Source organism: Zosterops lateralis (genome assembly GCF_965231275.1).
Source record: "Zosterops lateralis genome assembly, chromosome: 3".
Classification (NCBI taxonomy): Eukaryota; Metazoa; Chordata; class Aves; order Passeriformes; family Zosteropidae; genus Zosterops; species Zosterops lateralis.
In genome coordinates, this window is record NC_139764.1 from 42,242,961 (window position 1) to 42,267,704 (window position 24,744).

The 24,744-nt window shown below is 47.8% G+C and overlaps 1 protein-coding gene across 1 annotated transcript; it reads right to left on the reverse strand.

Moving 5' to 3' along the window:
- Positions 1-1,395: 1,395 nt before the first annotated feature.
- RHOU (ras homolog family member U) lies at positions 1,396-8,490 on the reverse strand (the record flags this gene model as incomplete). Its single annotated transcript, XM_083856503.1, has 3 exons — positions 1,396-4,382; positions 7,379-7,437; positions 8,148-8,490. The coding sequence occupies 3 exons, from the start codon at positions 8,488-8,490 to the stop codon at positions 3,927-3,929; spliced, it is 858 nt and encodes a 285-aa protein (XP_083712629.1). The 3' UTR covers positions 1,396-3,926.
- Positions 8,491-24,744: the final 16,254 nt, after the last annotated feature.

Here is a 24,744-nt window from a genome sequence, read left to right on the forward strand (position 1 = left end):
ACTATGCCCTTATCAACCTCAGCTGCCAGCCCATCCAGTATCTGAAGAAGAGCAGCTGAGGGAGCCTTTTGATCACAACAGCACACCCAGGCACAAAGTCACCACGGGGTAAAGGATGACTTGAACTAGCTTAGCCTTGTCCAGATGCAGGGATGCACAAGACGGCAGCCCACCTCAGCAGAAAAGCAATGCCTCACAGGTAGCAGAGGATTAGGAAACAGCAAGTTCTGGACTCTAAGCTAGCACAGCCCCTTTTCCTGCAAAGTCAGCATGCAAAGGTGGGGTGACTAGATCTCCAGCCAACACACCCCAACTCCATTCCCTGCAGCACGGAAACCCCATGGAAGTGATTCTCCAAAGGCACCAGCAAGGGCAGTGGTGACTCAACACCAGGTATCACCAGAAAGGAGCCTGCTGACAAGCTGGGCTCTGGGGCAGGGTCGCTGTGCTGCAGGCATGACCAGGTGAACCAGCCTCCCAGCACTGCCCAGCCTGGCACTTAACAAAGAGAAGAGAAATCAAGGCTTTGTTCCAGTGGGGAACCATGACAAAGAGGAACTGTGCATTGATCTCCTCCCTCTACGTTGTGCAGGTTGTGTGCATTCCCACGGTTGGAAATACCCTGGCCTTATAACCCAAGAGACAGGTGGCATTGGAGGGCAACCTGGTATGTCACCCCCAGCATGCCTGCTCTTCTTAGGTCCCAGAAAAACATACACAATGGGTGCAGTTTACCAGCCCTAGTTGGTCCAGAGCAAAGCTCCTTCTCTGGAGCAGTTTTGGAGCAGGACACTGGATGTGTGGGAATGCCTGGGAGGTCTAGATGCTGCTCCCCACTTGGCTAACACAATGGCACCAAAGGGTGGAAGGCTTCCGTACCACAGCCTTCCAGCTCCTGGGCATGAACAACCTCAAACCTCACTTACCTTGGCCCTGGCATGAGGGACAGGACCCAGAAAGGAGTGGCAGGACCTATTGGTGCCAAAAGGGAACAGGCTCTGCTCTTCCAAAAATGCCCTCTGGCTCCCCCAGGACACATGTGGAACAACATGCAGCAGGCAAACACCCCAGCAGTTGTGCTGTGCTCCCTGCATCTCACCCCACTTTCAGGGCCAGGCACAATGAGCCTGTCCCTGTCTCACAGGGCCACAGAAAGATGCTGCTGTGTTGGCAAGGAGACAGAAAGCTGACCATTCTACCCTTCCCACCCAGCCCAGCCCCCTGGGGATGGGGCAGTGCAGGGAAAAGGCAGTATTTTCTGCACAGAGGCCTTTTGCTGGGGCAATGGGAGTGCAGTCCCAGTATTTTGCTGGGTATTGGCACAGTGCACAGCCAAGGGACTGCCCTCCAGCCTCCTCGAGCAGGCAGAAGAGGCAGACACATACACAGGTCAGAATTTATTTCCAAATACCTCATTTATATCATTCTCACATGAAATATTTCTTTTGGAATATAGCCTACGCTTAGAAAACAGAAGAGAGTTTTTTATAAGGCACATCAGATTATAGACTACATAGAGACATCTCCCGTTCATTTACGCTCATAAAATACTGGTAATTTTAAAAGTAAGATTTCTAAAACCTAGACCCTGTGTAGCCCCATGTAGAGCAGTATCCATAGAGTTATTAGACCTCAGTTTACACACACCTAATAAAGGGCTATAACAAGTTGTATATAAATCACATCTTCAGAAACAGTCACAGCTGGCTACATTCAAAAGTAATGCTACTCCAGACTATGAAACAGGCTGCTTATAAAGTATAACCTACTGCTTCCAGTTCAGCATGATATCAAGCAGTACGATCTTGCAGAGGAAATTCGTTATTTTTGTAAATGGAAGCTGCTCAGATTCAAGCCTGTCCCCTCCTCAAACCCACAGTTTTGAGTGACCGACACTGTTCTTTACAGAGAAGCAAAGCACCCAGGAGAAATCCAGCTTTGTTTTTCTCCAAGATGTCAGCTTGACTGCATATCTGAAATCCTGTCAAAGCATTTGAGTAAGAAATATAAAAGCTTAGATGTTAACTTCAGGACCAGTAAACATTAAACCATTACCAACCAGATGCAACCAAGTCAAATGCATCCAGCTTCTGTGCTATGGAAACTGTTTTTCCAGGCTCTTCTAGTGCAGAAGCCAACATATTTTTATTGAATTAGGCTCTACGTAAAGATTTCCATCCCATTTTCAAGTTTTCAGTGATGGAACATTACCCATTCTGCTCTCATTCTTCTGTAGAGAAGGAAAAAATACTTTCTGTGGAGCCTATGCCAAAAGCCCAGAATCCATTTACATAGTGTCATTTTCCTTAATGGGCCAGGAGGTAAACTGTGGTCAGCTTTATCAACTCAAATGGCCTCCACAGTTCTTTATATCAGACACTGATTCACTTCTGATGAAAAAAGGTTCTGGCCTTCTGTCACTACAGTTTAGTTTAAGAATAAGGAAAAGGTCACTTCAAGGCTAGGGCCAAAGGGAAAAAAAAAGAAACATAATTTGATCTTGAACTATCTAGGGGAGGGGAAAAATAAGTAATTGTGGCCATACGAAGGCAGATAGACAGCACAAACTAAATGTCTTCTGCAGAATAGGTTTAAATACTGATTCTTGCAGAGAGTCACATTATCATTCAGGTCTCTCAAATTCACTAGAACTGCAATTAGGCTTAGAGTTCAGTAGGAACCAGATTCAGGCAGAGGAGAACAGGTCACACGCAGCTCTGTGTTGATCCCTCAGCTACATTTTAGGCACGTTTCAATCTGTTGGACTGATCTGGGGGAAAAAAAATAAATTTACATTTTGGGGATGGCCTCAATTTCACAACTATGAGCTTGGACAAGATTCAACCACAAGTGACTGTTGCCTTTAGAATGGAAACATTAACTTGGTTGTAAACAGCATGATGAAGAGGATGCAGCAGCCTCAGTTTCTAGAGTCCAGTTTGTTATAAATATCAGCCTGCCTGATTTGTTATTTGTTTAGCAGCCTTAAAAGGTAAAGTGGGGCATCCAGAAATTCCTGGCTGTAGACTTAAAACCAGATGCAGTTTATATGGTGCTGCACAGGTATTTGTTACATTGCTTAGGAAAAAAAAAATTAAAAACCCCAAAACAACAGTATTTACATTCCTTTGAGCTGAAATAGATGAACTGTCATCATGTCTGCAAAAACACAGAGGAAATCGCCACTGCTCGAGGTAGCGAGTTAAAGCTTGGTCATGTTCTCGGGCTTCCACTCGGCTTCCTGGGAAAGGCAGGGGAAGGAGGACAGAAAGGACTTTCTGAAAGTCAGGAGGTGACAAATGAGATGTCAGCTCCATAAGGGATTAGGTTCCCTCACCACAAGCTGAAGGTATATTCATGACCTTTTTAACCATGGCATTTGCGTATAGATTACACCTCTTGCATACCCTTTAAAAAGTGATCCCTAAGAGCATTGGCTCGGGAAGACACAAAGAGAGCAGGAATGGGGTTTTAAAGCTACAAATGTCAGTTAGGAGGCACAGTGTTATTTTTCCCTTTGATCGTCCATGTACAGAGCTCTACACTTCCATCGTTGTTTGTGCGTTCCTCCTGCAAAGCTCTGGCAGCGAAGGCCTCTGTTGTGCTCCTCCCCATCACATACACCTTACAACAGAAGTTGGTGAATCCTTTGGACAAATCCTGCTACGCTCACAGACACATGGCGCTTTTTTTTTTTTCCTTAATGAGAAGTTCTGGTCACAAAACCGGGTGCCAGACCTGATATAAAGCAATTATTTGACTAAGAATCCTTCTGCAACCCTGGAGAGGGCAACCGAGTAATCCAGTAGCAACATATACACATACATACAGATCTACACTATACACTCAGGACGACACAAATTGAGATTTCAGCTAATATAGCCTCTATTGATTTCCTCAGAGCAGCACTCAGGTCCTCGCAACCCCTATACAAAACAGCAGTATTTTTTCCACCAGGATTTGGAGAGGTTTTTCATCTTGTCTGGAGTCCTACATTTGGATTTCTTTGGTTGCTGCTGGGTATCCGAGTACTGAATACCAGCCACGATGGCTGCATCAAAGACCTCCTTGAGGTTTTTCTGAGTCAAAGCAGAGCACTCGATGTAGGATGCGGCTTTTATTTCCTCAGCACAGAGCTTTGCAGCCTCCTCTGAGACGGGCTTTTCCTTGCACTTGTCCAGCTCGATGAGGACTTTGACATCCTCCCGGAGGTCTGACTGTGTCCCAACCAGGATAATGGGCGCCTTGGGGCAGTGGCAGCGAATTTCAGGAACCCACTTCTCACTCACGTTCTGGAAGGACGAAGGGCTCACCACGCTGAAGCACAGCAAGAAGATGTCCGTGTTGGTGTAACACAGAGGCCTGAGCTTGTCGAATTCATCCTGCACAGAACAAAACTGTGTTAGAAAACATCCTACGCAGAACAAAACTGCTCCACAGAAAGAGCAGCTCTAGCCTGCCTTGAGCCTTGGTGAAGCTGAGGATCACTTGCCACCGCCATCCAGACAGGCATCCCAAAATAAGCACCCAGACCACTCAGCAAGGTGTGATACAAGCAGAAGCCACCTGTACCCACCCTGAGGTCCCATGGCTGTCAGCCAGCACACACTCTGTCACCACTGGGCACACAGGACAAAGGTGGTGGCTTCCCTAAGCACCTGAGATTTTCCAACTGATGTTGCAGGTTATTTCAAGTGCTTAAATATTTCCTTTGCTCCTTTTACACAGGCCCTCTGCCCTACTTCAGCAAAGAAGCAAAGCTGCAGGAAGCAGGCTACGGCACACAACACCACAAAGTGAAGAGGGAGAGAGCACTTTCTCCAGGCCCACCTCTTGTAGGGTGAGTCAGTGAGCAGCTCTGAGGAGGAGCACCTTGTACCTCAAAGCTGTTCTGCCGACAGACCCAGGCAAGGGCAAAGCAGATAAGCAGCAGCACACCTGCCTTTCTGGGTACCTTTCCTGGAGTTTAAACTGGTAACTACTTAGCAACATCCTAGAATATATGGGAATAATTTCCCTGCCATTGTGCCCAGGGATTTAAATCTGATGGGAGCAATAACGACTTACAATGTACAGGCTTAACATGCCAATGGCATAGAGTAAGAGCTTTACCTTTCCCTCCCACCCATGCCACATCAAACAAACTGCGCAAGGGCCTCCCAGCACTACTCTTCTGGGTTTGGTGCTTTTTTTCTTTTAGTGCAAACGCCAGCAAAGCAAGGCCCTTTTTCAGTTTCAGGAGGAAGCCACAAGGAAGTCAAGCACCTCATGGTAACAAAAGTGTGCTGATCCTCAGGGAAGAATGCAGCTAGAAGCGAGGGTTACTCAAGGCAGGCTGCTTTTATGCTGACAGCAGGATAAAACCAGGGTAACACCAGCAGCCTGAACAGGTAGGATTTGCCTCATCGGCAGTGACATTTCAATTAAAATGGACCATGTCCTCAAATGCTTGGAATTGAAAATGCACAGAAACATAAAGCTGAATACATCTCTTAGTATACTGATACATTGCAAGTTGCATGTTATTTTCTGAGATGTGAAATTTTGCTTTAAAGCCTCTAGAGGCCAGGATATGCAGTTTAAAGCCCCCTGGAAGCCTCAGAAATCTTGTTCTGTTCAAATGAATTTTTTGCAGCAGTATCTCAGAGAGACAGACATTTATAAAACACCAGTCAAGAAAGTAAGGTTCATTAGGTCTCTTGATTCTCAGATTAAGCCTCAGAGGAAACCAGGCTCTCACCAGTCAGCTCAAGAAAAATCTCACGTTTACTGAGAGATGCTGCTCTGAACAACAGGGCTGTTTGCAGAAAGGCACCTTGCCATGTAATTCCCTCTCTTGCTACATGAGAAACCTCAAAAGGGTTCAATTCAATGGGTTTGGAAGCAAACCCCAGATCTGAAGGGTTTTTACCAAGATGAAATAATTCTCTTTATACCCTAAGTACACTCCTGCTATTTCAATGATACATGGCCTGCAGGGACTCTACACCTCTTTGGGCTAGTGATGCTGAAATAGAATTTCTTGCTGCCTGGAGTGCTTTTTTTAGCTGCAGATTTCAGCAGCCATCTCCCAACAGCAGTTTTATCAAACTATCCAGCCGGGAATCTTTTACTCAGGACAATTTCTGTCAGTGTAGATAACCCCTTCATTTTAAAGGCAGTTAACTTTACCCATTCCAGCTGCACTTGAGCAGCAAGAGCAAACACCTTAACAAGGGCAGGGAAGGCAAGGGGTGACAGGGCCTGTTCATCCCTCCTGCAGCTGCATTTCCACAGGCACTGCATGTCCACAGGCTGGTACTCGATGGCAATTTCACCTGCCGTGTTCTGCATATGAACTGCATATGCCAAGACTGTTGCAATACCACCCCATCTCTTCACTAGGACACAAAATTGTGGGACAGTTCTGCTGTTTGACTTCATATCACTAGCTCTGGTTTGTAGGGCACACTGCTGTCTACTACTGCATAGCCCTTAAAATCCCATTCCTAAGTAGGCCATCCAGTTACTACTCATCTAAATAGGTTTGTGTGTTAAGACCATTGAGATTTTTCAGCGTGGTTTTGGTGAAGGCATAGACCTAGATCCACAAAGCTGCACAGGACTCTAACTCCCACTGCCTTCAAATGCAGCGAGGGAGCAAAATATTTTCGGCTACTTTTGGTTATCCAGCTTCAATCCCTGGCAAGCAGTCTTGCACACTGCTCAGGGTGGTACAAGCCTGGGCCTTCCAAAAAACCTGTGGTAAGACATGGTCTCTTTTTATGTATCAGGAAAATTAGGAGATGAGAGGCATCAGCCACCCTCATCTCTTCAACCTGTAGATGACACCAAACCTCAGCTTTGGGGTGGCAGCACTTTCTAAACGGGTGGGGATGGCAAATATGAAACCTCCACAGACAACATCCAACAGTACTTTTTTCTCCCTCCAGCTTCTGTCCTTTCAAAAACAGTCTCTACCTCTGGACACCTACAGCTGTGGTCGCTTTGCATGTGTACATCCAAACACCCTGATTCTTAAAACCGCAGGTTTTTAGCAAAAATGAAGACAGTGACAACTGCTCAAAGAGAAAACCAGGTGGCTGTTGAATCCCCAATATGTTCAGCCTTTCTAGTCAGGCTAAACAGAGCTGCAGGCTGAGCCAGCAGAGCAGCAGCCTGTGCCCAGCCCCTATAGGGAGGCACAGCACATCACCCACCCTTCAACAGGCAGGCAAAGCAGCGAGTTAAGCAGCAGTGAAAACGACAGCAGATAATAACACGATCAAACACTGGTAATACTTCCAAATCCATGAAGTCACGGCAGGACTACTTTGCGCAACAGCAATAACTTCTCCCCTCCCGCTGTCATTTAAATCAAGTAAGTGGCTCCACTGACCTGACCAGCTGTGTCACAGAGCTGGAGTCTCACCGGCTTGCCATCGACAGACACGACAGCTTTTGGAGAGAAAGGAGAGAGAGAGAAGGGAGGAAAGCTATGGTGAATTCAACTTTACACGTTTTCCACTAACGAAAAAAAAAAATTAAAAATGAAGATTTACCATCCCTCAGCTCTTACAGCCTTTCTTCAATTATTTTAGATTTAACAACTTAGCAGAGCTGGAAGGGAGCCCGTCACTAACACACGGGAGCACACAAGCCCTTCAGGGCTTCCCCATCCATTTTACTACAAGAGATGAGTTAGGCACAATTCCTCCGCGGGCAGCGCGGAGAGCGGGGCTGGCAGGCGGGGATATTCTTCTGCTACAGAGGTTTGGCTTGATTTCCTCGTACACATTCAGCACGCCCGGGACACGAAAAGCCCCCGCTGAACCACAGAGAAACCCCTGGGCTCCCCGCTTTGTAAGGGGAGTATTTAAATACACGGCGGGTATTTAAAGCTGCCCTTTGGGCGCTCCCGATGTCCCGAGAGCGCTGAGCTTTCCACCGGAGGGTTCCCAATTAAAGCCCGACTACCAGCCTGGCTCCGTCACACCGGGGACCGGCGGTGCTGCCGGCAGCGATGGCAGAGCCCGACCAGCTCGGTCCTGCTTTGCAGAGTCCCGTAAACACACGGTGAAATCGCCGAACGCGGACACCGCGCCGCTCCTCAGGACGGGATAACCCGCTCCCGTGCCCCGGTGCCCGCGGCGGCCCCGGCCACTCACCGGAGAAGTTGTCGAAGGCGGTGGGGATGTACTCGGTGGGGTACCCGTTCGTGGTGTAGCTCACCACCAGGCTGGTCTTGCCCACCGCGCCGTCCCCCACCAGGACGCACTTGATGCTGCGGCGCGGCTCGGACCCCGCCGCGGCCCCGGCTCCGGCTCCGGCCCCGGTCCCGGTCCCGGTCCCGGTCCCCGCCGCCCGGCACCGCCCGCCCAGCGCCGCTCCCAGCGCCGCCGCCGCCCGCCCGCTGCGCACCCTGCGCGGGGGCACCGGCGGCACCTCGCAGCCGCCCGGCGGGCCCGGCTTGCCGATGTACCCCGCCTCGCCCTCCTGCTGCGGCGGCATCCGCGCGGCCACGCACAGCCCCGGGGCGCGGGGGGGGGCGCGCTGCGCGGGGCCGGCGGCCGGGGGACGGCGGGGCGCGGCGGGCGAGCGGTGCGGGGCCCCGGCGGGCCGGCAGGAGGAGCGGCGCGACCGCCGCGAAGCCAGCCCCGGCGGCGCTGGCGGGTCCCGGGCGCGGGGGAAGGCGGCGGCTGGCGGAGGCTCCCGGCGGTTCTGTTCCCGGCGGTTCCGTTCCCGGCTGTTCCCGGCTGCTCCCGGCGGTTCTGCTACCGCCGCGCCCCGCGCGCCAGAGTCCCGGCCGCCGGCCGCGCGCCGCCGCGTGACATCCCCGGCGCGGGGAGGAGCCGGCCCCGCGCGGCCCCGCACGGCCGCCAGGCGGCGCCGCAGCGCCCCGCCCCGCACTCACTGAAGGCGGCGGGCGGGCCGCACCGCGCGGGCGCGCTCCTCATTGGCCCGCTCGCCGCACCGCGCAGCGCCATTGGCTGGATTCGATTGAGGGGGCGGTACCGCCCGGCCCTGCCCGCGGAGCCGCCGTGAGGGCCCGTCCTGGCCGGGCGGGAGGGACCGCCCTGGGCTTCCCGGGGCGGGAGTGCCCCAGAGCTCCGACAGGTGCTCTCGGCAGGTTTCCCGTGCAAGCCGCTGAGTGAGCTCCCGCCTGCACGCTTGGGAGGGGTAAACCGCGCCGTGTGCCGTGGGAAAGGGGGAACCTCAGTTGTAGCACCTCTGCAGTAAGTTGGCCAAGGAAAGTTTTGCAGTAAAACACTGAAAATGAAAGGGTGATGGATAGCCTGGCTCTGTTCTCAATTGGAAACGTTATTAATGCGTTTCTTATGGGAATCTTAGAAGCACCATATAAATATGAAGAATACCACCTAGAGAAAGTGGGATGCCTCATTTGACAGGCAGCAAGTGAGTATATCTGAACTTACCCACATCAGTGCTGGTAAGTCTATGGCAGAGGTGAGATTTCAGTTTACCATTTTTAGCATCCCTGGGTTGCCAGTGAGTCCTGGAGTGCTGTTTCCCCATTTCCCTCAGTGAATGGAAACCCACGTGAGGCAGCACATGCTGTCCCTGACTATCATGTCCCGTCTGTATTTCCCATGGTCACTGGAGCTGACATCTTCCCGATCCTTTAAACCCTGGAGCGGTGTGGTCTAACCACCAAAGGCCCTGCAAAGGCTCACATCTCATGGAAAAAAGCACTCTGTACAGCTTATCTTTTCCTAAGTGCCTTGGCCTCTTCCATGGGAAGAGTCACTGTGGCTCTCTGTAGGGCCATGGCTCTTTTGCACATAGACATTGTGGACATTCCAAAGCAGGGCCAAAGCCAAGGTCCTCCCTGGCTGAAAGCAGCTGCAGGTTGGACATGCTGTGTGCACAATTGAAGATGCAGGGAAGAAACATCTCCCTGGAGCCCATGCCAGCTCAGCAGCACCACTCCCTGCAAGGAGCACAGCCAGGCAGGGATGGAGCACAACAACCATCAGAGCATAGAGGCTCAGTGTTACCCTCATGTTCAAGACCCATAGGGGCCACTGACCCTCCTGTGGGACACCCCAGTCCTGCAGAATTACCTTCCCTTAACTGAACAAAGATGGTGCTCTCACATACAGAATTAGCCCCAGAGAGAGCCATCACGGGGCATCTGGCTACAGCCAAAAAAAAATTTCACATTAGGTGCTTTCACACATTTATCCCTCTGTGATGAAGCCTGTGAGAGATCACCCAGACAGCTGAGCTCTGCCAAGGTCCAAGAAGGACTGGAGTGGGAGCCTGCCTGCACTCACACTTATGCTAAAGTAACAGAAATGGCTTAAGTCATACCTTTGGTTATTTTGGTACAATTCCTTGTGGGCAAGCTGAAGTTAGAACAAAAGCATTCTATTTTAATTTAGTGTAATTATAGCCTATCTACCCAGAAAAGCTGAATTGCTTTAACAATACTACCGCAGCTAATTCCCTGGAGTATGGATGCAGTTGTGCCAGGATAATGCTAATTTGGCTTATTCTTGTCAGGAAAGGGAAAAACATTATGTGTGCATTGCAGGCTCGCTTTGCAAACAGCTGCAGCTCTTTGAAAGGTTACCTCCATAGCAGCTTGTTGCCACACTTGTTCTTGGGTTTGCAGTCTCCCTAGCAGAGCCTTGCAGCAAGCATGCTCCATGGCCACCTGGCTGCAGAATAACAGTGTTTAATTCAGTATTAGGCGCCTTCAGCCCAGCAAGTGTTCTGTGGATAGGCCTGAGATTGCTGTGTGGCTGCTGTGCTGTGACCTGAGGGAGCTCAGAGCTGTCTGTGGTGTGGTAACATCTTGAGTGGTGATGCTGTTTCAACAGTCTAAGTCTAATATAAGTATTAGAGTGATGCAGGTGACAAATCACATCCCTGATCGAAGTCAGGTACCAACCCCAGTACCAAAAATTGCCATAGGTTCTCCTTTTCCTTAAAGTGAGACAAAAAGGAAATGGATCAATTGTACAGAGGTTTGTGTCCCTTCTTCTGAATTGAAAACAAGTCGCTTTTCAGTGAAACTCTGAAGGTAGTCAGGATCTGCATAAAGCAAAGAATATCTTCAGTCTTTTCTGGTGAACTGCATGGAGTATGGAGACTGGATACTGTTACTTCTGGTGCATTTCCTCCCTACTGCTCTGCGCAGGGGGCAGAGCCATATTTGCAGCTCAGTGTCTCATTTTTATTCTGCAGTGTATGCCTAGCTGCATCTCTGCACAAGACAAGGCATTGCTGGCGAGAGGCATGCACACTGGGAAGGGGTACAGCTTTGCAGGATCTAGTTCTCTCAGAGTTTGCTCTTCAGGCTCTGAGCAGCACCCAAGGAAGTTGTCTCCCGCACACATGAGCTTTGATAGAAAGGCCCGTTGTGCCTGAGGAACAGAGCTGTCAAGAGGAGTCTCCATCTCCATGCCAAGATTTGTGTTACCTTTCTGCCAGAGCCCAGCAGCTGGTAGTTTTCCATCTCCTGAAATCCAGAGGAACTTTCCACCTCAGGGAACAAGAAATTGGAGAAAAGTCAATAGACCAGACTAGCTTCATACCACATTTATGCAAGGAAAGAAATAAAAGGAGCACTATAATTATGTTTTAACTATCTAATATTCCCAGCAGCATCCCATAAATTAGGTACCTTGTCAGTACTGTGGAATGGCAAATGATGCTGGAAGTCAGCATACAGTAAGTACGCTTACAGTAAAGACTGTATGCTGAATGGCTTTGGCCGTCTTGGGCAGTGTGTCCTGACATGGTGAAGTCATGACAGCAGACGAATTTTTGTCCATTTTTTGGCAAAGAGAAGGTGAGCAGATGCAGTGCAGTCTCTGACACCACACCAGGATGTGGCCCAACTAAGGGCACAAAGATGTGCAAGCCACATCACCCCTTACCAGCAATGGAAAATGGCAAATTCATGTCCTGGATCAATGCCATGATGAGAACTCATTAAGACAAAAGATGCACAACCACAAGGAAAACTCCTGTAGGTGGGAGAAGAGAGGGCGGGCGATGTGCACTGGGTGACAACCCATTGGAATGGCACTGAAAGATGATGTGAGGAATCTCCTCATGCAACGCTGCAAGCAAAAAATGCCACATGCACATTTTTAAACACCTTCAGCAGACAAGTACAGCTGATGCATTGAGCTAAGTAGGCTCCAGTGGGATAGCAATAAGAGTCTGCATTGTTTCTGTGCTCGGGGAGGGGGGCGTGAGTGTATTCAGAGCTGCATGGTTGCCCTATACTGTAATGTACCCTGCTCAGTACAGTAGCCTTTTGTGTAAGAGGATGAGCTAACCAGTTGTTTTGCAGGGGGGCCCTTGGCACCACAGCAGCAAGTCAGAGCAGCTCCCGGGCAGCCGTGGTGGCAGTGGGCTGAGGGCCATTGATGGAGGGATGCTGTAACAGATAGCCCCCGTTTCCCAGCTTTTGGCCTCAATCCTATCACATGCACACATCTTACAGGTTTGAACCCAATTGTTTTCAGAGGTCTAAGCTGGGGGATAAACAGGCTTAACTCCACATAGGTCAACAGGGTGGCAGTTGTCTGTCTTAAGGCTGAATTTGACACATTATCAGCCAGTTCACAGAAAAACTCTTGCTCTATCCTACATGCTTGTGTTAGTCAAATATTATTCTTTGAGAAAAATGACAGAGAGAGGAAATTATTTTATCAGGACGTGAAGTAGGTCATTGTTATACCCTGGCTTATCATTTTCCCTATGATACAAAAAATATGAACTGAATGCTGGCATTGGAGAAAGAAAGGTTTATTTTTTTCTTTTTTTGCAGAAACTTGAAAAGCTCAGGGAGAGAGGTGAGAGAGTGAGGCAGCATGCTCTGAACATGACGTGATGGACTGCTGCTTGTTCCAGGGAAGGGTACAGCCTGCTCTGCAGGACTGTCACCAAGATACTGATCTTTGTCAAAAAGAGCAACCCCAAAATGTGGAAAAACATCTATCTGTGATATCTCCCCTCTATTTTTCAAAGAGCTGGATCCCAGTGACTCAACTGAGCTGATCATTGGCAGGCAAATTGGTGAAAAAAGAAAGGGGAAGAACAGGAAGGGAGGGAGAGAGCAAGGAAAGGACAGCAACCTGGGAAAGAAAAGGCAGATTTTATAAAGGACTGCTCTGACCTGCTCTGGCTCGAGAGAAGTGCCTTTGAGGCTGTTCTATGAAAACTGTAGGGGGGAAGGGCTAGGGAAGTACAAAATACTGCTACTTATATATTTGATTTGTAGTTTTAATATATATATATATTTGCCAGAACTTTTTTTTTAGTAACGTTTTCATGCCTTATGTATAGATTTCAGGGAAGTTTTCACTACTTGGGAAATGGTATCAGTAAGTAGCACACATTAACACAATAAGCTCTCGCCACCCTGCCAGCCAAGTTTTGATTGAATTTAGGACAGGGTAGTAAAAACTCACAGACAAAACCCGTTGTTGAGATAAACCTGGGAAAAAAACCCTCAAAACCAAAACAAAGCACAATTGCTTCAAGGCTCCTAAATTCCTAGTTAATTCAGAAAACAAATTAACCCTAGCCTCCTATCTGCAGTCCCTCTGCAGGAGAACCACGGTGGGAGGTGAGCCCTTTATCTCACTTTCAAAATCCTTTTCAACTGATCTGGGGTCACAGATGCTGAAAAGCACTGCGTGTCCTGATTTTGTGTGACAGTCACCAATTTGCCAGCTTGTTGTGCGAGCCCCTCACTGCCTGAGGGCTGCCCCACACCCCTCTGGGTGCACCAGAGCTGGGAGCTCTTCCCAGGCTCTTCCTGCTGGCTCAGAGCAGGGATCAAGCAGTGGACCCAGCAGGTCACCTGGGCACTGCTGGGAGCACACTGGATAAGACCTAGGTGGTGGCAGACAAATGTCTTGGTAAGAAAAATGACAAAGATACCAGCTTGCCAAACATCTGAATGATGGGACTGCCCCTGCCCTGGAGTATATTGCATTTCACTGCCTTTCTGCTCACTGGGATTTATAACTATTCTTCTGTTTCTGCCACAGGAGCCCCGTTTACAGAGACAACCTGTGAGAGGGAGGAAGTGCAAGAACTAAGGTGGAGGACAAGAAAACATGCTTGGATAATGTGCTGCACACTGGTGGGACTGGTGAGAATGATGGATGAGAGAGGTGCAGAGAAGTGACAGCTCAGTTTGGACACATCTCAGAGGAGCCAGAGCAGAGCTGCCTGCACTGGAAACAGGCGTGGTATCTGCAGCAAAGGTACTCTGCCAGACTGCCTGGCAGCCAACAGGTGAATTCCCTTATTAGTTTTCCTTAGCTGGCACAACCCCATAGTTCCCCAGGTAGACTCCCAATACAGCTGTCAAAATCCTAGTCTGCCATGCTTCTGTTCTTTAGAGATTCTCTCCAGCAGCTGGGAAAACTTTCCTTTCTCCTATGCATTCCCTTCCCTGTTAGAGCAAACTAGTGAATAATTCTTCTGCCACAGCCTTCCTGACAGTTGCAGCACTCCTGGGAAGAAACCTACTGGCTGCCTCTGCTAGTTCCTGCTCCAGCCCTGCCCTCATCCCTGATGTGACCACTCTCTTCAATCCATGCTGGAACTGAGGTGACCTGCATTTATGGGTGCCTTCATGTAAGCCCACAGGCAGATAGATCTCCATGGCCTTCATGCCCAAGTGGACTGCAGTCCAACATCTCCCACGTACACTCCTACCCCAGTCTTCAGTGATGTAATCTGTATTCCTGAAGTTGTCTATCTCAGAGGTATTTTCTGCACAACAGATATTTTCTTTTTTAGACAGGCTAAAAGGCCTTTATTTGTTTTCTTTTCAGGGTTATGTGAGGCATCTGTTTTGTTTTCACACTAGTTAAATATCCAAAGTCTCCTTGAATGGGGATGAACCCCAGCAGTCCATGTGCACCAAAATTCATTGGCCCACTCTGCACCCACCCACGTGCCATACCCAAACTCCTCACTTTGCCAGAGTTTCAGGCCTCAGGACTGCTTCAAAGGGGAGTCAAGATCCAGAGCAGCCTGCCAGATCTGAGGTTTCTTTCCTAAAATGTTCCCCCTTATGGCACAACATGTAAAGGGTCTGGTCTCCCAGGCCTTCAGAGAAAGAGCTGGGAGGTACCAGGGAGACTCCAGCTACGCAACAGGAGATGCAGAGCTTGTCTCTGGACCAGGGGGTCTTCAGTGGCCAGGCCTAAAAATGCTGACAGTTTTACATTGATAAAGTAACTGCAGGGATATCTCTTTGTATTTCAGGGCTGTGTAAGAATAAAGTCTCTGTTTGCAAATTATTTGTGACAGAGGATGATGTGATCAGACCTGGCTGGAGAACCAGGAAGAGGCAGCTACAACCCAGGTTGATGGTGTAGAGCAGTGAGTGCAGAGGGAGGGAGTCAGCAGTGAGGAGAGAGGTTTTTGACATCTTAAACTCAAGTGCAAACACTGTGAGAGGAATGGGTATGCAAGGGAGTGATCAGTCCATGTGTCCCCTAGGCAGAGAGAACCAGGACACTGAACAGTCTTATAATGCTGAGTGATATGGTTCTCATAAAATATGCTCAGATTGGACTGAAATGGTCACCAGAGTGAACAGACCTCACCATCAATACTCCCAGGAGAAATCCACCACTTCCCCACTGCTGTGGGAGCACCACTCATCGGACCATACACATCCTTGTATGAGGGATCAAACCAGCTTCCTACTGGGACTCTTCACTTTTGTTAACAATGCAGGGATGTGAGGAGAGCAGGGAGATCTGTCTGCTCTGCAGGGGTGCTCCCAAGCCTGCTTCTGCACCCTCCCACCTGGACGCTTGGCCCAGCCAATACATCTGTGCTGATCTGCCTTTGCAGACAGTTTGTCCCATGCATTTTTAGTTGGTTACTCTGAAAGTCTGAAAAACAACAACTGGTCTTTATGTTATCTCTTTTGGAGCCAGCCACTTCCTCTTTGTATCAAACTTGGAAGAACCCCATAGCCACTGCTGAAAAGCCTTTTCCCTTTCCACATTTAAAAATCTTTTCCAAAAGTGGTTGCTAGGATGTCCTTAGGATTGAAAGGCTTGGAACAAGCCAATGCAAGTGTTAGTTCTATTGAAAGTCAGCAGGATGTTCTTCCCTGATAGCTGCCTGACTTTGAGGGCAGGAATCACATGAAAGCATCCACAGCTCCAGGGCAGCTTAGCAGAGGAGGAAAGTCGTGTTTTTTTCTGTGCTGCATGATAACACAAAGGCAAGAAACCAAAGAACAGGATTCACTTGATGCAGAGCAAACCCTGCCATCCAAATCAGCACTGTCCTGGCTCAGGTGGTTGTATGTGGAGGCTCCAGGTGCCTCTCTGATCTCCAGCTTAGCTGAGCCAGCTATGTCCATCCCACATCCCTGCTGCTGGGGAGGAGCAGGCACTTCTCAGCACACCATGCTCCACCCCACCAGAAATCTGCTTTGGGAGAGAAGTGTGAGCAAGTTTGAGATACTGGAAAGCAGTTATACAGGCATTATATTTTTCTTTTCAGGGACAGAATGAAAACTTCTGATTCCCAAGCTTTCAGGACAGCACTTTTCAACCATAATAGGTATACATAATCAGACACAGAAGCCAGACACAGTATAAGGTTTTCCTTCCCTTTCAAGCATCCCATCTCTTCCTGGGACTCCCTCACTAGCATACAAAGCCAGGCCCAAGAAATGGCAATTCTAGTCCATTGGAGCTGGATTTTTAAACAAAGAGTTGCCAAAACAGTACTACTAGCATGGGTCTATGAGGCAAACCCTTCCAGAATGATTTACTTTCACAAAACAGTGTTTTCACCAGTCTAGTTTAAACCAGTTTTCTGAACAGAATGAAATTCCAAGAACTCCTTTGCTGGATATAACCTTGACAGACTAGTGTTCTTTCTTAGCTGGGGGGGGAGCAGACAGAATTCATGTGCCGAAACCCAAACCTCTACAGGAAAACTTCTGCTGAGTGCAAACTGAGCCTCGGTTTGTTAGTGTTTGAGAAGGTATTCTGTAGATGACTTGAAGTCCTCAGACTAAAGATGTGGACGAGGGCAAAGCACTACTGGTAGATAACGTGATCCTGGCTTCAAACCTGCTTCTCCTGCTGCTTTACAGGTCTTCATATCTTTGACAGAGAGCGTTAGAGCAAGAAGGACAAAAATGTTGAATCTCTCCTAGCTCTGGAAGTTGAGGAGAAATTACTTGGTGCTTTGAGCACCAACCTCTGTTAGCTGTAAACACAAACCACTGAAAAGCACCAGAGCTTTCCCACTGAAATAAAGGCATCGGGAACAGGAGATTAATGGGTTGCCAGCTGTGTCGGCATGATAAGCCAAGCAAGAACCCAGACGCTTTCAGTCGAAAATGGATTGAGACCTCAGCAGGGACACATGGCAAATCAGCCAGAAGCCACACATGGAAAACTGAGCAAGGCAGCACGGGCAAACATTCCTTATCTTCACTTTACGTCAATAGACGTGGCATTGTAAAAGAGGCAGCAAAGTATTTGCTGGAGAGGAGGAGGAAAAGTCCACAAGCTTTCTTTTCTTGGCTGTACATGTAGGTTTTTAAATGCTACTGTTTTCCTCGGAAACTTGTCCTTTAAAACAAGCATCCAGCAAAAACCACCCAACAAGTTCTTCCAGAAGGCTTGTTTGCTTGTTTTGGTGGATTTAGGCGAGCTGTGCTGGCAGGAATTGGCCTGCCACTGTTGTTGTGCTCCAAAGGCGGTCAGGAAAGTACAGCCTCTTAAACCGGTCTAAAGCACAGCTGTGATAATTACACCATCAACTATGATTTGCCACAAAATAGGACTCAGGGGAGAGGCAGACCTCAGAAGTCTGGGCTTTCTACAAGGTGATGTTGTCTGCAGCCATGTCCCTGTTTCCCACAGCTCCTTTTACAGCAGCCCGGCCCAATTATCTTCATTGGCCATTTCTTTGCTTTCTGGTTTTATTGTTTTTTGTTAAAGCTAATTAACAGAAAAGTGGATGAGTCCCAGATTTTTTGTGTGGGTTTGGTGGTTTTTTTGTTTTGTTTTTTTGGTTGGGTTTTTTTTTTGGTTTTTTTTGGTGGTGGCAGTGGTACTTTTCATTTTGCTGAGTTTTCCTTTTGCTTTTAAGCAAAATGTATGCAAGAAAATCATCTTTTCTACCAGAGGCAATACCGAGGAAGAAGACCCAGCGAGGAGAATAACATTAAGGTAAGGCCATGAGTAGGTTTTGCCTCCTCCTTCTTCAGTTTTGCAGCCCCACCCTGAGTGGGTAATGGGCCCTGACTGCAACTCTGCTGTCAGCGCCCTGGAGCAGGGAAAGGCACAAATATTCCCTCCACACAGGTGTGCAGGTGTCAGTGGGAGGTGAGCTGGGAGAAAAACCAGGCTGGGATAAACACAGCTGAAGCCTCACAACCTGGATCTGTATGGGCCCTGGATCCACCCCTGCCCTGCAGAGCCTCGGGCTGGCCGCTGGCTGGAGCAAAGCTCCTTGCTGGGCTATGGGCAGGGCTGGGCTCACTGCAGCTGGGTGTCTTAGGGCAGGGCCACCCACTGCACACCACTGGGGAGCTGCAAATCCCCACACCAGGTGCACAGGGCTCTGCAGGGACTTTAGCTGAGTGCCTGGGAGCTGGCTCTGGAAACCTGAAGGTTTCTGTCAAAAGATCCAGTTGTTCAGGTATCAAAGTAATGATATCACTCATAAAAATAATCTCAAAATAGGATGGTTGATAAAACAGTGCATTTTCATATGATGCCATAATTAATGAACACAGATTCTCTGTATTTGCAGTCTCTGGCACCATAGTGATGGATATGATTCAAGAATAGAGACAGATGACCCAGTAGGTGAGTGACTGATCATCTCTCTCATAACACACACATGGGGAAAATTAATGGAAAAATTGGAATGGAGAAAATGAAAAATCTGTGGTGCTGAACTGCTTTCTGTTTTTCTCAGGAGAGGAACTTCAGGGAATGTGCCTGTAAAGCACTAAGCAGCTTCCACTCTTCCTGACCCCACCAATTTCCTCAGCACAAACTATCCATATGGATTTGACGTGTGGCCTCTGAGAGGCCCTGAGGCCTCATATGTCTTAGTAAGTCAAAACGTATGGGGTAGAGAAGCCGTGTCCCTGCCTAAGCTTCTGCAAGTCGCTCAGGGTCAAGTTAAGTGCAAGCCTGATCTTGTTCTCTGAACCAGGCTTGCCTGGTGCATGCTTTAATCTGCCCAGCCTCACCAGGCTGGGTTTCATCTCAGCTGCAGAGCTCAAAAGGAGGTGGCCCCTGTCTTGCCCCATGTGTTCCTTGGCAGCTCAGCATCCCCACCAGACCAGGGGCACATCTCCATGGCTGGCTCATCCTCACCAGCTTCAAGCCCTGGGGCTGGGGCAGGAGCTTAAGAAACAAGAGGGCTGTGGGACTTGAAGGCTTCTCTGGAGCCATGTACCCCTTTTAGTGTTTTCATGAGTCTGCTTCTGCCTTCAGATCCAGGGGCTTAACAGTACTTCCTTGCTCCATGGGGATGCTGGGGTGAGTCAATCCATTAAAAGCTGTGCACTGCTGAGACACCAAGTCTACAGCCACATAAAATAATAAAACAGGCTGGGGAGTGTTTTCCACTCCCATGACCTATTGGCATGCCCAGCCATCTCCAGGGAGACAAGCTCCTGTCCCCCAGAGCAGGAGAGCTGTGCCCAAACCACCTGCTGAGAACAACCCTGGCTCCTGAAACATGCCTGGGCATTGGCTGCAGGAGTATGTGCTTGGTCTGGGACAAACTCATGCAAGGACAGTGCCAACCATTTAACTGTATGGGCAACTGCCTGGGCCTGTGCACTGCCTCCTCTTCATTAATTTATTAGTACCTTGCTGCTAGCCTACACTTATGTGGACAGAGAGCTTGCCATGAACAAGGGCAATAAAGTGCCTGTAAGGGGAAAGTTCAAAGCATTTTTTTGTTTTGTAAGAAAAAGGTGCATTCTCCTCTGCAGTTCAGTCTCTCTGCTCACTGCAGAGCTGGGTTTGGTTGATGCAGGTAGTGTGATATTTTTTTGTGCAGTGCCTGGCAGGGGGAGCCTTGGTGGCCACGCATCACTGCCACCCCAGCAGATGCTGCTGCTGCTGCTGTTATGAACAGTACTGCAGCCAGGTTTAAGACAGAGATGTAATGCTCTGAGTGGCCAGCTTACCAAAGAGAACAAAGAAATGATTATAGGGCCAGGGAAAAAATAAGGGGAAAAAAAGCTAAAAGAAAACAAAGAGCCATTGACAAGAGACACAAATTAGCTGGGTCTCGAGTGTCCTTCCCCATCTGATAAAACAAAAATGTCCAGAGCAACAATTAACAGAAAAAATATGAGGGGTAGAATATCTCTGTTTAGCTCCAGGTACTGACTACCACACAGGGCTCTTTTTTTTGTTGTTGTTCCCATGTTTTTTGTTGTCTTGGGTCTTGGTTAAGGTAGAGTTTGTTGTGTATGTGTGTGCGTGTGTGTGTGTGGTGCAGTCCCCATGGGTTTGAAAGCTGCCTTTTGCAAAGGAAGGGAGGCCCTCCTGAAGGGCAGCAAAGGAGCAAAGTGGGCTCAGGGGATACCAGGAGTGTGCTTTGGCTGCTCCTAAGGAAATACAGCTAGGGGTAGGAATTAGCACCAGAAAAGCACTCAAAACTAGAGGCAAATCCAGCAGGTGTCTAGGGTTGGGAAGACAGTGCTGAATAAAAGCTATGCAACAGAAAAGGAAAGCTGTGGAGAGTGTCTCTCCTGGGCTGCTCTGGAGTACACTGGTTGTTGCTGGCTCAGTGGCCAGCATTGAGGTGAGGGAAGCGTGGGCTGTTCCTGCAGTAGGGCCTTATGAAAAACAGGGAGCTTAACACTCTTCATTTTTGCCATGGCAAAGGGAAAGGAAATAATCTGTTCTTCACAGTATGTGGAGGTAAATAAGGAAGCAAGTAATGGTCTCAAACTGCAGCATGGAAAGAGCAATATAGGTGGCAAAAATAATGCTTTCCAGAGGTGTGGATGATTGCGTATTGCAGTTACCTCCAGAGGCATCTCTAGCAAGGTGAGACACCTAGGGCTGTCAGGAATGGTTGGGGACAGCTCATTTTGTTTCTAGGTAGCTGGGATGCAGTGGTGTTTCCTGACAACTGCTCTTCCAACCATACCTTTGTAAAACAATCCAAAGACTCTCAAGTGCTATGGTTCCATGATGATTTTCAGAGACAACAGAAAAGAAACCAGATAAAGCCTAGGGCACATTTCAGTGCTCTTAGTCCCTCACTGTAACATTTGTTTGTGTGCATGGAAGCAGATGCACCTGTTCCATTCACTTTTCCTCCATTCACTTCACTGGCCAGCTCCTCTGGTCCTGTGGATTGCCTGTGTGTCCCTGAAGGGCAGCCTGAAAACCACAGGAGCAGATATCCTCATGGGAGCCCTTTTGGGTCCCTTCCTTGTGTGCGCCCATCTGACCAGTGCCAGGACCACTTGTCTCTGTTGTGAGGCACACGTGGATGTTGGGTTCTGAGCAAAGCCCTACCTGTCTCTGTGAGCTGCCACCTCTGCCTGTGAGAAGACATAATCAAAACTTCTCAGATGTACAGCTAGGCACTGTTAAGTGCTGTTTGTCCTGGATTTTAGATGCTCTCCATCAGAGAAAGATCACAGAAACAAGAAATGACACTTGTTTCTTACAGTCTTGTGTTTGAAAGTAGAATAGCTATATTGTATCATTTACCTGCATCACACCATCTCTCTGTGGTCTCACTGGAAAAATCTCCATTGGGTTTGCAGTGGTTCCCCTTTCCTTCCCTGCTGGATTGACAGGCTCAGCTGGTACCCTCGAAGTTGGTGTAAATTCCTGTGACTTTTCACAGCAGCTAGTGGCACCATGGGTTATACAGTCAACATTTCCCCAGCAACCTTATTCCACAGATGAAGCAGAAGGGGAAAGTCTTATCATTGTTAGTAAATAATTAAAATTTCTTTTGTCAGCAAACTGAAGAAGAATGAATTGAAGGCAAAGAAATAAAACCAATTTTTTTTCCCCAGTGCAGTGGGAACTGGATTCTGCAACCCCCATGCAGCTCTCTTCCCTGTTAACCGAAGCATAAATGTTGTTGCGTTCAAGGCCTCTCTCCCCTGACTGGAGCTCTTCTGCATGGCTTGTCCTTCACAAGCTAAGTGACAATAAGAAATTGTCCTACTTAAGCGAGGGACCTATTTCACCTCCTTGCCACACTCATTAAGAAATGGCAATGCTAAATACACTTAAAGATCAAAGGCCTGGTATGCAAAACAGGTCCTGTGCAGCAAACCGATGGGCTTCTTAGGGTTTTGTCACTATGGTGCTATTGCCTTGACAAGTTGAAATATCCCTTGTCAGCCTCTATGGGAGCCTAGACAGAGAAGGAACCATCAAAAAATAACTGAATACCGTCTTTGACTACAGTCACTGAATGGTTAATTTTTTTTTAAGCTTTAATCAGCTTTGACTTCGGGTTTGGCTATTAACCCACCAAGTGATCATTAACTCTACTGGCGGAATGACTGATTTCCAGAGGATTGGTCTAAAGAAAGATTGGTTTTTAGGTTTTTTGGTGGGGTTTTTTTTGTTTTTGTTTTTGTTTTTTTTTCTGAAGGACTTTAATATCTCCTACCAGCAGACAGACAACCTATTGAATCCCCTGTAGGATTCTGAGGCTGAGCAGGGAGGTATTGCAGGTTATCTGCATAGAAACACACTGCTCAGAGCTGATAAACTCACTGACACTCTATCCTGCTTTCCAATTTAACTCAAGCCTTGCTAAGCAGCAGGAGTAACCCGACTGAATTGTTGAGGGTCACAGCTTGAGGTCCTTAATCAACATTCCCAGCTTAATCAATGGGAGTTTGGCAAGCCTGAAACGCAAATCTGGATATTTCTGGTATTTACTCTGGTCCTTGTCCTTTTCCTTCCACAATAGCTGGTTAAGGATAAATGTAATGTTGATGCAAAAATGATCCAATGTTAATAGAACCTTTTTTTTTTTTTAGCCCTTTTGTCTTTAAAGTGTCATCAGTTGAAATTTTCTAAAGTCAATTTTGCTAGTTAGAGAATGTTCTGCTAATAAATGAAAAGAATTTTTTTTTCTTCATTAATAAACTATTCTGACTCACAGTCCACAACCTAAGCCACAAGACCTTCCTGACCTGAGATCCATAAGACCTAAGAAGCTGACTCTGACTCAGCAGAGAAGGGCTGGGATTGGACTGTGTTTGCTGTGTGTATCTTTTTTCCAAACACAACACAGACAGAAATAAATTAGGAAAAAGCCTCTTGTACACTGGCCCTGATTTCTCCCTGGGAGTCACTGGTGTTTTGATTGCTCCCTGTGGTATGAGAATGAATTAAGCTCAGATTTATAAATAGCAGTCTGAGCACCCCTGTGCTGACAGGCACAAATGTCAGGAAATATGTAGTTAGTTACACCGGTGCTGCATCTTTGAACTTTAAATTTAAGTACCTCCATCATACCAGGGGAAGCAGAATAACACATCTGGAACTAAAAGATTCCTGCTAGACTTTTCACAGTAACTATTTCCAGCTTTCTTCTAGGTAGGAGTTTTCAGCAAAATGTCCAACTGAAAAATTCTGATCCCTTAAAAGTATGGTTTTTCTTATTAGACCTACAAAAGAAAACATGCCTGTTACATCTCTCAAATAAAAGTAATAAGGAAAAAAAAAGAATATCAAAGCATCCCTTTTTCCATTGTTAACATTTAGTATAATGTTTTCTTTATTCAAGTGTCTTTTACAATTTAAATAATTTTACTTTTAAGTAATAATAATTTAAAAAATCTTGAAAGCAAATTTTATATTGCCATAGACTCAAACTGCATTTTTATTGTCTGCCTGCAAATATTTTCCATGGCTTTGTTTTCTATCCCATTTTGTGTGTTGACTTTTTCCATTTCAAGCACCTTCTCTCGGCTGAAAATAGTAACCAGATATTTTGTGCCTGAATAAAAAATAGGATGAAATTCCAGCTGAGACAGGCCACATGTGCCTCTGGAATATGTTCACAGAGGAGCAGCACACCTGTGCTATGGCTTTGGATATAATAGCAAGGCTTTGCTGTAAGTCAGCCAGGTAAGGAGTGCCCCACTACACTGATCATGCTACCACCCTCCTGTATGGAGCTGCTAGCATTGAGGTTCAGCAGGACCGCAAAGTGGACAGCACTAGACAAAAACTGAGGGAGAATAATTTTTCTGTGTACATTTGCTGAATTTTCCCATTGCAGAAGTGCAATCATCTTGAGTCACAGTTGGCAGTATGAATGTCCCTGTGTAACAAAAGCTCCAGGTTTTCCAGTGCTAAAAATCTGCAGAAAAATCTGTTCCTGTGCGCAGAGAGGGAACTGTTCCTGGTGGAGGTTAAGCTCACAGTGAAGTACCAGCTGTGGTATTGGGCAAGAAGTTGCAGAGGCAGCTGTTGCCTGTCTTTCCCATGTTGCATGCCTGCCTCCAGCCCTGCAGAGCGGTGGGACCAGGAGTGCATCCGTAGTGCTGGCTGCATCCAGCGCGTGTGTAAAGCTGCCTCCTCAGGTTCAGGCTGTTGCAAAATCGTATTAGAAAGGTTTATCCAGCTCCCTGGAATGGAATAGCACCTCTGTCAATATAGTTCCTAGCAGGGCCTCCGGCAAAACCCCCCAGTATATATCTACAGCCACCTCCAGTCACAGTTGTCACTGCCCCTGAGGGCAGAAGCC